The sequence below is a fragment of the Lepisma saccharinum genome, chromosome 1 (genome assembly GCF_977018435.1).
Source record: "Lepisma saccharinum chromosome 1, izLepSacc3.1, whole genome shotgun sequence".
Classification (NCBI taxonomy): Eukaryota; Metazoa; Arthropoda; class Insecta; order Zygentoma; family Lepismatidae; genus Lepisma; species Lepisma saccharinum.
Window position 1 is genome coordinate 122,136,780 of NC_139229.1, and position 12,870 is coordinate 122,149,649.

General features: G+C 35.8%; 1 protein-coding gene across 3 annotated transcripts in view; it reads right to left on the bottom strand.

The window, feature by feature from the left end:
• Nucleotides 1-11,551: 11,551 nt before the first annotated feature.
• The window catches only part of LOC146000477 (2',5'-phosphodiesterase 12), a 39,542-nt gene continuing 38,223 nt past the window's right edge, over nt 11,552-12,870 (bottom strand). For all 3 annotated transcript variants that reach the window (XM_083138155.1, XM_083138164.1, XM_083138175.1), the window contains one exon: nt 11,552-11,796. In XM_083138155.1, the coding sequence (XP_082994281.1) occupies nt 11,662-11,796 (135 nt within the window). In that variant the 3' untranslated portion in view covers nt 11,552-11,661. The remainder of the gene's footprint in view (nt 11,797-12,870) is intronic.

The following is a 12,870-nucleotide window of genomic DNA, read 5'->3' on the forward strand; positions in this document are numbered from 1 at the left end:
GCAAGTAGCAGACGATTCTCACCGAACAAAACAGTATCCTGGCCCGTGCGTTTGGTGAATCTCGTTCTTGCACAAAACGCACAGAAAGCGACTTTTGGGACAGCATAACGAACCTCACGAGACTTTCAGAATGGGCACTATGTGTGTATTGCTTGCATTGTGGAATAAATTCTCTTAAAGTTTACAGTTGTTCCAAGCATATAAACACAATTTTTATATTACATGTGTCCTCGTGAAATGTAACATAAAAAAAAGATCAAATAATTGTGAACCTTTGTCTGAAGAAGACCCTGTTAGAGGGTGGAAAGGTTACGTTTTAGTGTATAAAATCTTTTCTACAATAAATTGTGCCTTGGTCAGATTTTGAATGTTTTATAAAAAAAAAATGTGTTACCTGCAAACTACAAGATAAATAATTCTACAATGATATTGTTGACTTATTTGTGAAACATTTTCCAAACACTGTACCTCCATCTCAACAAGGTATTCACAAGCTGAATAAAAGGTCTGAAGGGACTGTGTCAGGAGCGTATTTCTTCACTCAGGCAGGCCTATATCTCTCACTACAGAAGAAAATATATAAGTTGTAGTGCATGCCTTGTAGAGTCGCAAACAAAATCAACATGAAAAGGATCTCAGAACAGCCTACAAAGAATGAAGAAAAAGTTGTTTAAGCAACTTTAGTGCAAGGCCTAAGTGAAGATGATCCTGTTTATATTAATAATGCATTTCCTTCAACTGACTTATGGGCCACCCTGCATTTTACCTCATCTAGATCCTATGTGATGGCCAAATAAATTGGATTATCAGCACCGAATGGCAAGATATCAATGTAAAAATTAATGTTCCTCTTTCATCCCCTCTTTAGTAGGATAAAATGAAATAAGTGAATTATCAGCATGGAGATAATGGTTGAAATACATCTTTTGAGTACTGTTCATTACATTGGTTACAATTTATTTAACTGTACCTCTTGAATTTTTTCTGATTCTTCCGTATCAATCCCTAGGATTGTATGTTTATTTTATTAAGTCTCTCTGAACGCTTCATGTTGACCAGGGCATTCACTTGTTTTTCTCAGCTGTCTCAAGCCTCTTAGGCATGTTTACAATGCATTGTGTTGTGCCATGCAAACCTCCTGAGTATTCAGGAAGCAGGTAATACTTCTGGGTTTGGTGTCAGCGGTTTGCATGGTAACAATTATAATAAACACGATTCGGCGATTCGGCATCGAGGAAGAGCTCGATGGCCAGGGAATATAGAGGTGAGACAAGCTGGGAAGTGGCTGGACTTTGGGAATTGAGTTGGTAGAGAGAGGAGGTCAGCAAGACAGGAGGTCGATAGTGGAAGCACGCTTTGGTCAACAAGTTAGAAGCTTACAGAGGACTTCGCTATTTTCATCCAGCTCAGAGACTTCAGTTAGACAGGTAATTATCCTACACCCAGCCATGATACAGGTTCAACGGTTCACAAAATCCAACGAGTTGCCATTGTCTTTTCAGTAGTTTAATTCCTTTTGTGTAATTTGTACCTTTCGCATGCCAAGCAATAACTCGTCATGTCAATGACGAGTGGTCTCATCAAGAGGATGAATGATGAGTAGTTTACATCACCCCATCAATTAACTGGTTCAGATCCCTTCATTCTATAGAATGACACGTGGATGGAGGTGCTTAGGGCTTTCATCCATTTTTTCGGAAATGCGATGAGAAAAGAGGTTTCAACAACCAGTTTAAATTTAAACCCCACCCAAAATTTTGACACGTGGTGGATTTGCTAGGGCTTCTCATGCATTTTTTCGGAAATGCGATGAGAAAAAAGTTTGTAACCAGTTTAGAATTATTCCCCACCCCAAATTTTGACACGTAGTGGAGTGCTAGTTCATTACCCACCCCAAAATTTTGCTCATTAGTTTAGTTTTTTTTTGGTATGTCCTTGCCAAAATTATTTTTGAAAATACATAGGGCTTAAAGTTTTTTCTTTGCATTAATGGGGGGGACAAGAATTTATATATGCCATGATAGATGTTTAGTCTAACATGAGGATGAATGCGATGAAATTTATCGACTTCGAGTCTGGGTCGGTAATCAGCGAAATGTAAGAATGCGGAGGAACTGCGCCCTAGCTCCGTCGCGGTTACCCGCGTCGGGCTGGCGCTTTTGTATCAGGAGCGTCCGGCATTCCGCGTGGCGGAAGGTTCGATGTCGGGTTTCAGGCAGCCACATTTTTGCCAGAAATGCGGTCGGCCAGGGACGTCTGTGGACGTTTCCCTATCAATCTGCTCCTGGTAGCTCTGTGGTTCACTCACGAACCCGGTACCATGGTTATGACAAATTCCCACCTGAGAAAATTTTACCATCCAGAATTTTAAATAAGGAATAAGGGAAAGGCATTTAGATTTGAAGATTTCTTGCATTGACAGTGATTTTAGAATTTTTTTTATATGATTTTGAATACGAAAATTATTACAACGTTGGTTATGAGGATGCAGTAAGCTACAGTGAACAGTAAACGATTTTACCCTTAATATTTTAATTAATTAACAACGTGGATTAAAAGTGGATTTTAAAGTTATTTATGAATGAGGAAAATAAATTAGTGCCACCGAGTCAGAGTCAATCAGCACTATGTGCATTTTTACGAGTCATGGCACAGAGTATGCTTGTTTGAGTCAATCTATTGTTATTATTATTATTATTAATTGAAATTTCTAAAAAGTTTAATTTAAATTTGGTTTAAAACTGACCGTAACTTGTAAATGATTTAGAATGCTTGAACTATAACTGCTAAGATTATTGCAACGAGGATATCACATTTTTATACATATATAGTTTTGGGAACGAATAAGGCCCCGAGGACCACTCATTTATATTCTTAATGACTGAAGTCTCCTAGCACCTCATGAAGGGAGCTTAGATTAAGGAGATAGTCAAGTTTATACGAGATAGTCACTTGCCTTACGTTACCTTAACTTACGCATGCATTGCCTGAAAATTTTAATTCATGTTAATATGTAAAGAAACGAAACGCCAATTATATTCCTCGACACGCATGTACAAGGTTTGTACCGTGATTTAGGGTATAAACCGCCCGATTAATTAAAAGTTCTAGTTGAGAAGTAATAGATGTATTATTAGGCTGCAGTGACGAGAGATGTCCGTTCACAGGTAAGCAGTAGTGACGAGAATGAATGAATCCGTACACATATATACATGTACTTATATGCTTTAAGCAAAGTTAGGCACAGCCAACTTATTTTGAATAACTAGAAGAGAATTATGAGAGCATTACACGGCGTGGACGTTTCTCACATATTAACGAGATTTTATTGTTAGTTTATATTTATATATTTTTTTTTCCTGTCCGAAACATTGTTTCGTTTGACAGTTGAATATTTATCCTTAGCACGTTGTAGCTTCGAATGTTAAAAACTTTAAAATGCAGATTGTTTTGAAATCTTAAATATAAATATTGCAAGTTTGCTCCAAGTTACGGCATTTATTAAAGTGAAACAGGTCTAATATTTTAAATCCACTCGCGTGACATAATAATAATTTATAATAAAATAGCACTAATAATATTAACAATTAAAAGCAGACTTATTATTTAATAAAGTGCTTTAGGCACAAAAGTTTTTTGCAGTATGTAACAATACTAGCTCAGCGAATACATCACTAGAATTTTATAGTTACTCTTCAGAAGAAGGTATATGATTATATTAGCAAAGTTTATTTTTAAGCGCCAGTTATGAGAATATTTATATTATATGAATATGTAGACGTCGACGTCAAGATTTTATTGCGCTCCACTAACAAGTATTTTCCTTCGGATATTGGATAGCTACCGATAATCCTGGAAATCCATTCTGCCATCGCAGAATGATAATGATTAAACCACAACGGTTTTAGTTTAAAGCTTTGCCACAATAATATGCTAAGCATATTTTAGAATGAGTAGAGAGAATTAAAGATTCTTCAAGTTTTAGTGATGTTAGTATTTTAATGCATTTAAAGATCGCATAAATAATAATTATTATTTTATTTCAGGTAGTCAGGAGTAAATCAGACTCAATTTTTCTTTACCTTGTACCTTAGTACAGTTCGTTTAATTTTAAGTATTTAAACATAAGGTTAACACCTGAAATTAAATAAGTTTGCAGTAAAATTTAAAATAAGATAAGTTAAACAGTGCTAATAAATTTAGAGAATAAATAAATTATATTAAATAAATAAATTACGCAGATAATTTGAGCCTAGAGTCAGAACTAATTAAAAGTTGAGTTAAAATATTTACTACTTAGACTAGGCAGGCTTAAAGTACGTATTAGCTTTGAAGAACTGTTTGTTTTGATTGCCTAAGCAACATGAAAATCATTGCGATTTTAGTTATTTTAAACGGATTTCTTCCATACGTAAAAGCTTCTAATTTTATTTATCTGTTGAACAAGTCCTTTGACTATCCTTATAATATAATTACAATTTTATTATTAACAACATTTATTATTAGTATTTTTATAATTTTCATAATCTGTTATTTTCAATGTCAGCGCAAGAAATCTATTACTTATGACCATGAGTGTACCAACGAATTACCGTTAAGCAAACTTAATAATGATTCACCGCCCATTGATCAGGTTTACGACGATGTTGCACCGATTGTTGAAGTGGTATCATTAAAAACGAGTCACCCGCCAATTCCCCCTCCACTCCCTCAGTCCATTATTATTCAACCTAGGGTACAACAAGAAGTTCAAGATTTATCCAGAAATAGTTTAGTCACTAAAGACGACAGTATAGATGTGCCGAAGAATATTTTATCCGTTAAAGATAGAGTTCAAAAATTTGCCGTAAGCAAGGGTCCTAATTTTGTTCAAAACAGTCGCAAAATGGAAAGTGAATTGCCTATTTCATCCTGTGTTCAGCCAGTTGTAAAAATTAAAGAGTCATTTGCTAATCAGTCACCCGTAAAAATCGAGAAAGTTTCAAGTGTTACTTTAATAGCAGAAAGTAAGCCAAATTTTCAGGTTCCCGAACCTGTTGTATCGTTTACAGACCATATTTTCTACGACTTCATGTTCGACTAGAATTTTATATTAATTACGATTCAAATTTTAAGTATAATTCATTTTTTACGTTTTATTGTACCTTATGCAAGGTTTTATTAGTCATTTAGTTTGCTAACAGCTTCCCAACTGTTGTTATTTTACCAGTACGGAAGTGTTCTAGTAACACGCTGTCGCAAGTGCAACGAAGTTTTCTCTCTTTCCATCCAATTTATTACGTCATTTCAAAGTCCTTGACTTTATTTCGAACTCCCGCAGCGCTTACTAGACTTTGTTCGTAGTAATTTAAAGTTTTGTAAACAGTTACGCGTCATTCAATGTATCAGCGAATCATGGCGTTGCATTTTTCTTCCTCCGTTCCTTTGCTCGCTGCTCGAAGCAGCGACCTTTTCCCCTCCACCTCTCCGACGGCACCCGAACGTACCCGAAGTCGCCGAGCACGGCAGCGAACTTGCAAGAGCTTTCGTTGTCGCCATAGAGAAATTTTCAGTTACGTCCAGCGACCACAAATGCAACCTTGCACAATTTAGAATGTCTAGTATCAGCGAATTCCTTTTCTGCACTCAAGCTCTCTTCCGAGTACTTTGAACACGCTGGAAGCTCGGAAAACACTTACCATAAGCGTTGCATATTTTTTTTTGAGTTAGTGGCGTTCGTTCAGTAAAATTTTAGGGAATCAGCTTAGTTACGCATATAGCCATCAGAATTTGATTTTTACGATAGAAGTTCATGTAACCAATGTTAGGGATATTTTGTTCTATATAGATAAATTTTTCCGTAAAACGTCGCATTTATGCACTTCAGACTAATCACGACCAATAATTTTACAAAAGGAACAACACGACAAATTTTTGCGTTTTTCTCGCAAAATTTTCCCGTTTTTTATAGAGATATTTATAGTAAGTAAGTTTTTTGGGAAATCGACGCATTTTTTCATTAAAATCAGGATAAAGTCAAACGAAATTTTGATAAAATCAGGAAATTTCTACAAAAGGGCAATTTTAGCACTTTATGCACTTAGAGTAATCAAGATTATTAGCAACATGCCAGGCTAAGCCTCGGTGATTGGCACAGGCATGTGCAGCAAAAGTCGCCACGGCATCGTTAGCCTTTCCAAATTTAAACAATGTGGTTTACCACAAATGTTATAATTTGAGAAATTATTATTATTAATATTTATTATTAGGAAATTTAGCTCACTTACCCAATTTGCACCTTATTCGACAAGGCAGCAATAAATTCATTACTTCTTACTGATTAACTTCATGTTAATGTTAGTACAGTAGGTAATATTAGTAATTTGTATTTATATTTTAATATAGTGCATAACTATTCTCTATTTATTTTGTTTAAACATACCTAAGGAATTGACACACCATTCTTATGTGAGTCAAGTATACTTTTCCGCGGCAGGTCTGTTTACACGACCAAGTGATTTGAGGTATACGGCGGACTCAAGAAGTTTTGAGTGGTTAAATTTCTTTTGTTTAAAGAAAATTTGAAATTGAGAAAGTTTTATTATTTTTATTGTGTTTCAAATTTGAATTTCACCTTTTTAATTCCCTGATGCTATATTTGTTACCACCTGGAGTTTCAACAAAAGTCAGAAGTAGCTTTTACTGAATATTTTGTTTTACATTGCATATTTATGAACCACGGCAAATTGCACCGGCCTATTGTTTATTAGGAGGCCATTAGAGGCTTGTCAAAGCAACCTCTTAATGACACTAATAGCTTGCTTTGCGCAACACAAATTTTATTTATTTATTTTAAGGGTTCACACCATAATAATTTTTTTATAATTTTCAACAGAATTTAGAACATGCTTGCAACACTTATTTTTGGTTAAGAATTTTACATTTTGTAGTTTTGAAGTGAAGTCTATTACTGACAATAAATTATTAGAGCAGCGCAGTAATAATTAATAGGTTAAGGCAACACATTAATCATGGACATTAATATTTTAAATTACGGTTGGATATTTTATTTAAATTTTCCTTATTTATTTTCAAAGAGTTATGGCAATTATTTTATTTATTTATTTAATTTATTTTATTTTGATGAGACAATTTAATTTGATTTTAAAGAAAAGGCAGTGGAAATTAGTTGGTTTTGTGTACATGCATACTTGAATTATATATACCCATCCTATTACAATTTCCTTTCTTTGTCATAATTTTTCCTTTTAACCTAACCTGTCTATACGGAGCACCATGGACAAGCAATGCCTACACCATCCATGGGCATTTTTCGTGACGGACATCCGCAGGCAGTCTATTACCAGGCAGAAAGACTGATTAATATTCTACGAGGGAGACATGCAGATATTTTAAGTACTATTTCAAGAAGAGACTCGTCACCACCAATTTGAGGGAGACATGCAGACATTTCTACTTATTACTACACGGAGACTACCTTACAGGAAGGATGTAGTCAACCATACATTTCCCAGTATAGCGGACTGCACATTATCAACAACACCTAGTGATGGAGCTAGATACAATTTCCCTCCACACTGCAGTTCAAACAACAACTTTTCCCCATCTCCCAAGTTCTACGGGTAATTTACTACATTTTTACATTGCCCCAATGCAGTCAAGACGACAAGCAATCCAGAAAGAAGAGGAAGCAGAGAAAACATACATTCTACAAACAGCAGTTCTGGTCACAAACAATAATTACAGAATTGTGCTACAGTGTTTCTACACATACACATGCGAGCTCCTATCATGTGTATCTATTTGGTTATTTAACATGCATTATGGGAAACAATACTTTTCCATAGCCCTTATATACATTTTCAGTTTTGTGCCATGCATGAGAACCAGTTTCATATGCATTCAAGTTTACATTATACTACAAGGAAGCGACAAGCACCAGTGGCGTCAAGTGACCAGTGTTAGCATCAATTAGTGCATAATTTTTTTTACGATGAAATTTTGCACTTTGAATAATAAACGGACATGCAAGCAATACAAATAACATAATTATAGCACTTTCGAACATTTTAGAAAGCATGCTTTAGTGCCAATATTTTATGCATATGTTTGTCGCATGCAGTTATTATCGTTATATTTTTTCTTCTTCTCACCAACATGGAATATTCAAAGCGACACATTTGTTCGCAGAACATTGTTTTTGATATTTATAACTCAAGCACATAGTTGTGTTACTTGCAAGATTAATAATTTTTGTGTGCAGTCATACAAAGGTAATCACCAAGCCAGATATATGTATACAGTGTACAGTTTAATGTAGAAAAGAAAATTGAATGCTATAATTAAGTTTTACCAGCGACAGTTTTCAGTGTAACTCACTATATGCATTTGAATATTGTATAATAATACATTGGAATGTGCAACACAGCCATGCAAGTTTATATATTTGGCGATGTTAGGAGTGCAGTGCTACGTAGTTCGTAAAACATACGCACTTTTGATATGATCAGGTTTTTACACGGACAAAACAGTGAGATGTGACAATGTTTTACATGCTTACTTACGTGTACTTACTTGTGCACCTTTTTAAGGTATTTTTTGTTTTAAAGAGTTTATATCGAGCGGCAATATAAACAAACATTGTGAATTCCGTTCTATCTTGCAAAGACGCTCCGCTCCAGCCGTTGGCTTCGCGGAACACACAGAGTCGTTACCGCGTGGCGAGGCATCACAGACTCTTGACTAGGAGCAAATGGATGAGCAATTATACATAATAAACAGTACGTACGCACAAATGTGGTACATTAAGAGTTTTTCGCTTAACGACACGAACTTTTGTGATTTCTAGTCCTATAATAGTATATATTATTGTTTTTTACATCGTATAAACATACGAATTTGTTAGTATTAAGGGTATTATTCATTATAAAGTTTAGGGAATAAAAATATTTTTCCTTCAGGCTACGGCAAACAAGGGAAAGTTATGTTATGGTGTATTTCTTTTGTATATTTGGGTTTTTTAAGAAAATATATGGAATTAGCGAACCTGAGTCATGTCAAGCTTTGCGATTTGACTTTTAAATTTTCAAAGGAGAAAATTTTCCTAGAAGGCGCGAACGTATCAATCCCTAGGATTGTATGTTTATTTTATTAAGTCTCTCTGAACGCTTCATGTTGACCAGGGCATTCACTTTTTTTTCTCAGCTGTCTCAAGCCTCTTAGGCATGTTTACAATGCATTGTGTTGTGCCACGCAAACCTCCTGAGTATTCAGGAAGCAGGTAATACTTCTGGGTTTGGTGTCAGCGGTTTGCATGGTAGCAATTATAATAAACACGATTCGGCGTCGAGGAAGAGCTCGATGGCCAGGGAATATAGAGGTGAGACAAGCTGGGAAGTGGCTGGACTTTGGGAATTGAGTTGGTAGAGAGAGGAGGTCAGCAAGACAGGAGGTCGATAGTGGAAGCACGCTTTGGTCAACAAGTTAGAAGCTTACAGAGGACTTCGCTATTTTCATCCAGCTCAGAGACTTCAGTTAGACAGGTAATTATCCTACACCCAGCCATGATACAGGTTCAACGGTTCACAAAATCCAACGAGTTGCCATTGTCTTTTCAGTAGTTTAATTCCTTTTGTGTAATTTGTACCTTTCGCATGCCAAGCAATAACTCGTCATGTCAATGACGAGTGGTCTCATCAAGAGGATGAATGATGAGTAGTTTACATCACCCCATCAGCTAACTGGTTAACCTGCTAGATACTTTTAAGATCCCACGAACTTTAAGGTTCGTTACGCTTCAATGCAAAGCTGGTTGGCAGCACCTCTTAAAAGGGTGCTGAATGAAGAGGTTAAGTTTATGAAATTAACTTATATTAGAACACTTTTATCATGTTATTTTCGGACTCTACTTTATGAACTTTAGCTTTAAAAAAATATGCAAAATAAAATTATATAAAAAAATACTTCTGGAAGAAATCCAAGTTCTACCAAACTTTGTTTCCTACGCAGCAAAGAATGTAGTGACAGCAAGTTTTGACAGATCAAGCATGTAGAATTTTATCCTTATACCTTATTTGCAACAATACTAAATACAATAATCCTATCCTTCTTTTGACAAAAAATTTCCCAAAAAAAGTATTTCACACACACCATGTGACCAAATGAAGATGACCAGTTCCAGTTCTCTTCAATGTTCATTTCATTAGATAATGACAACTTACAGTGTGTGTTCAAGTCCACTGAAATCTCAGATACAGTGGCGAACAATCAGATTGAAAGAGGGGCTAGCAGGAGCTACAAAACACTCACCATCCCCTCATATTTCAACACTATAAGCATATGCATATATGCATGACACACTATGTTTTTATTTCACACTCACTATTTTGACAAAAATTCTCACTTCCAGCTGACCACCCATCCTAGACAAGGGTAGCGTGCGTTTCACTGGCTACAAGGTATGTTCGACACTGCTCAGATAGGTTAACAGGAATGAATCTACAGTTTAAAGTTGGATCCGAACCACTGTGCAATGTGCATCCAAGGATCAAACCCAGGTGCCCTTGATTACAAGGTGACAGCAATTGAATTCGTCAAGATTGCACAGCAGTTATGAGGTTAATTTTGGTCATGAGTTGGTTAGTCATGGCATTTTTTTTATTGTATTAGTGATGTAATTTCTAGACATTTAAAATTTTAAACAATTTTGTTACATGTAAATTTGGCTGAATTTTCTGTATCAAATACTGAATGGCTGGATTTATTTCTCTATTAACAGTTGCTGAGATTGAGAATGTGTGGGGCTCTACCATCACATCCCCTAACTGTGCCTTCATGGCATGGTGCTTTATGCATGGGAACTTTACCTTTATTAATAGTTGCCAAATGACCTGCATGTTTGTTCAAATTAGATATTGTTTGCAAAAATTTAAATACTTTGAAAATGTATAGCAACTGTGAAATATTGTGTGTAAAAAACAATAATATGGGCAACTGTATGTACACTCAAAGTGGAACAATGATTTGACATATTCCCATATTATACATTTAACCTTCCTAGTCCCAACAAAAATATAACATTTACTGTGATTTATTTTACCCAACTGTAGATCTTAATCCATGTAAATACGGAGAAACTAGTACTCACTTTTATCCGCGAAACTGTTTTTTCTTCTTTTTCGATTAATTTCAGTGGCCACTGCCACCATCCTCGTTGGAACTTGCTGCGCTGTTGCTTGGCGTGCGTCTTGGTGCATCGTCTGCTATTTCCGGGCAATAACTGCTGTAGTAGTGGAATCCAAGTGTGGTGCGCTTGCCCGCTATCGATGTTTAGTTCGTGCGGGAAGTGCATTATGGCATGCGTTTCCTTGATTTTGGTGTCTATGAGCATGTGGGCAGTGTGTTTGACTCGAACCTTTTGAATTTTATGGCACACTGCCCTCACAGCTTCGCAGATAAAAGTGAGTACTAGTTTCTCCGTATTTATATACTACCGCATCTCTCTTTTCCCAATTATGAATTAATCCATGTAGTTAAAAAAAAAGAAAAAATATAGGCTCCAGAGTGGGTGTTTATTGTTATTACAATTATTTTATTTTCTATTTCAATGTAACCCAGTCTAAAACAAGTATCATACCAAGTGTCTCTTTCCATGCACAAAATTCAATCTGAAGCATCTGTTGCAGTATTTGCTTTCCAGCTGAGATCAGCAATCAAAGCAAGGTGATCTGAAGGAGATACTACGCTAGGTAGTGCCGTGTGTTGCTGTAATTCTTCCGTGGATGGCAAAGGAACCACCTGGGAAAGAAAAATATATACAGTATATATATTTCAAATCTAAATTTCACTTGGAAAATCTTAATCTAAAAGGAAGAAAACTTGGGTGGATGAATTACGATATTTTGTTGGCAGCTGTAGAACCTTATAAAAAGCAATCATATAATTCCTGTTTCAAAACCAATGCTTGAAAATTGTAACAATTAAAAGTGTTCACAATATTGATTATATACAGTGTGTACATAAACTCCGGACCCACTTTGAAAAATTTATTGTCAAAATGTTAGCACTATCAAGTAACAAAGTAGATTATTTGAGTAAAGTTGATTTTTTTTTTTTTGTATTGCAGGTGTTTCTAGTAGTTCCATTTTCTGCCGCCGCTAGAGTGTGCCAGATTCATCATGGCGGTTTCTCAACCTGAAAAGGCCTTTTGTGTGCTACAATTTGAGAAATAAAAAAGTGCTACATATGTCCAACAAAAATTTAGTACCAAGTATGGGAAAGAACCTCCTACCAGAAAGGTGATCCTCAATTGGTATTGAAAATCTGTTAACACTGGGTGCTTGTGCGCGAAGAAAGGAAGTGGTAGGCCAGGCATGAGTGAAGGTGATGAAGTGGTCCCCTAGGTCCCCCGATATCACCCCCTGCGATTTATTTTATGGGGATGTGTGAAGAACCTTGTATATGTCCCTCCTCTTCCACGTGATGTTGTGGAACATAGGGGGAGAATTGAGCAAGCAACAGCCACGGTTACAGAGGACATGTTGAGCCGTGTTTGGCATGGAGTTTGATTACCATGTAGACATTTGTCGGGTCACCCACGGTTCCCACATAGAGCATTTGTAACCTAATTGCCATGTAAAAAAAACTTTCATGTATTCTCTACAATATTTTGTATTCCTGATGGTGATAAATTTCATAGGTTGTTGGAAATAAATTTTTCAAAGTGGGTCCTGAGTTTATGTACTGTATTAGTGTGTAAGTATTGCAGTCCAATTATAAGCATCAATTTTTCCGATTTTTGCTTCAAATGATTAAAAATTACATCAGAATATGAAAATACCTCTTATGTAATAACAGAGTACAGGTTTTGCA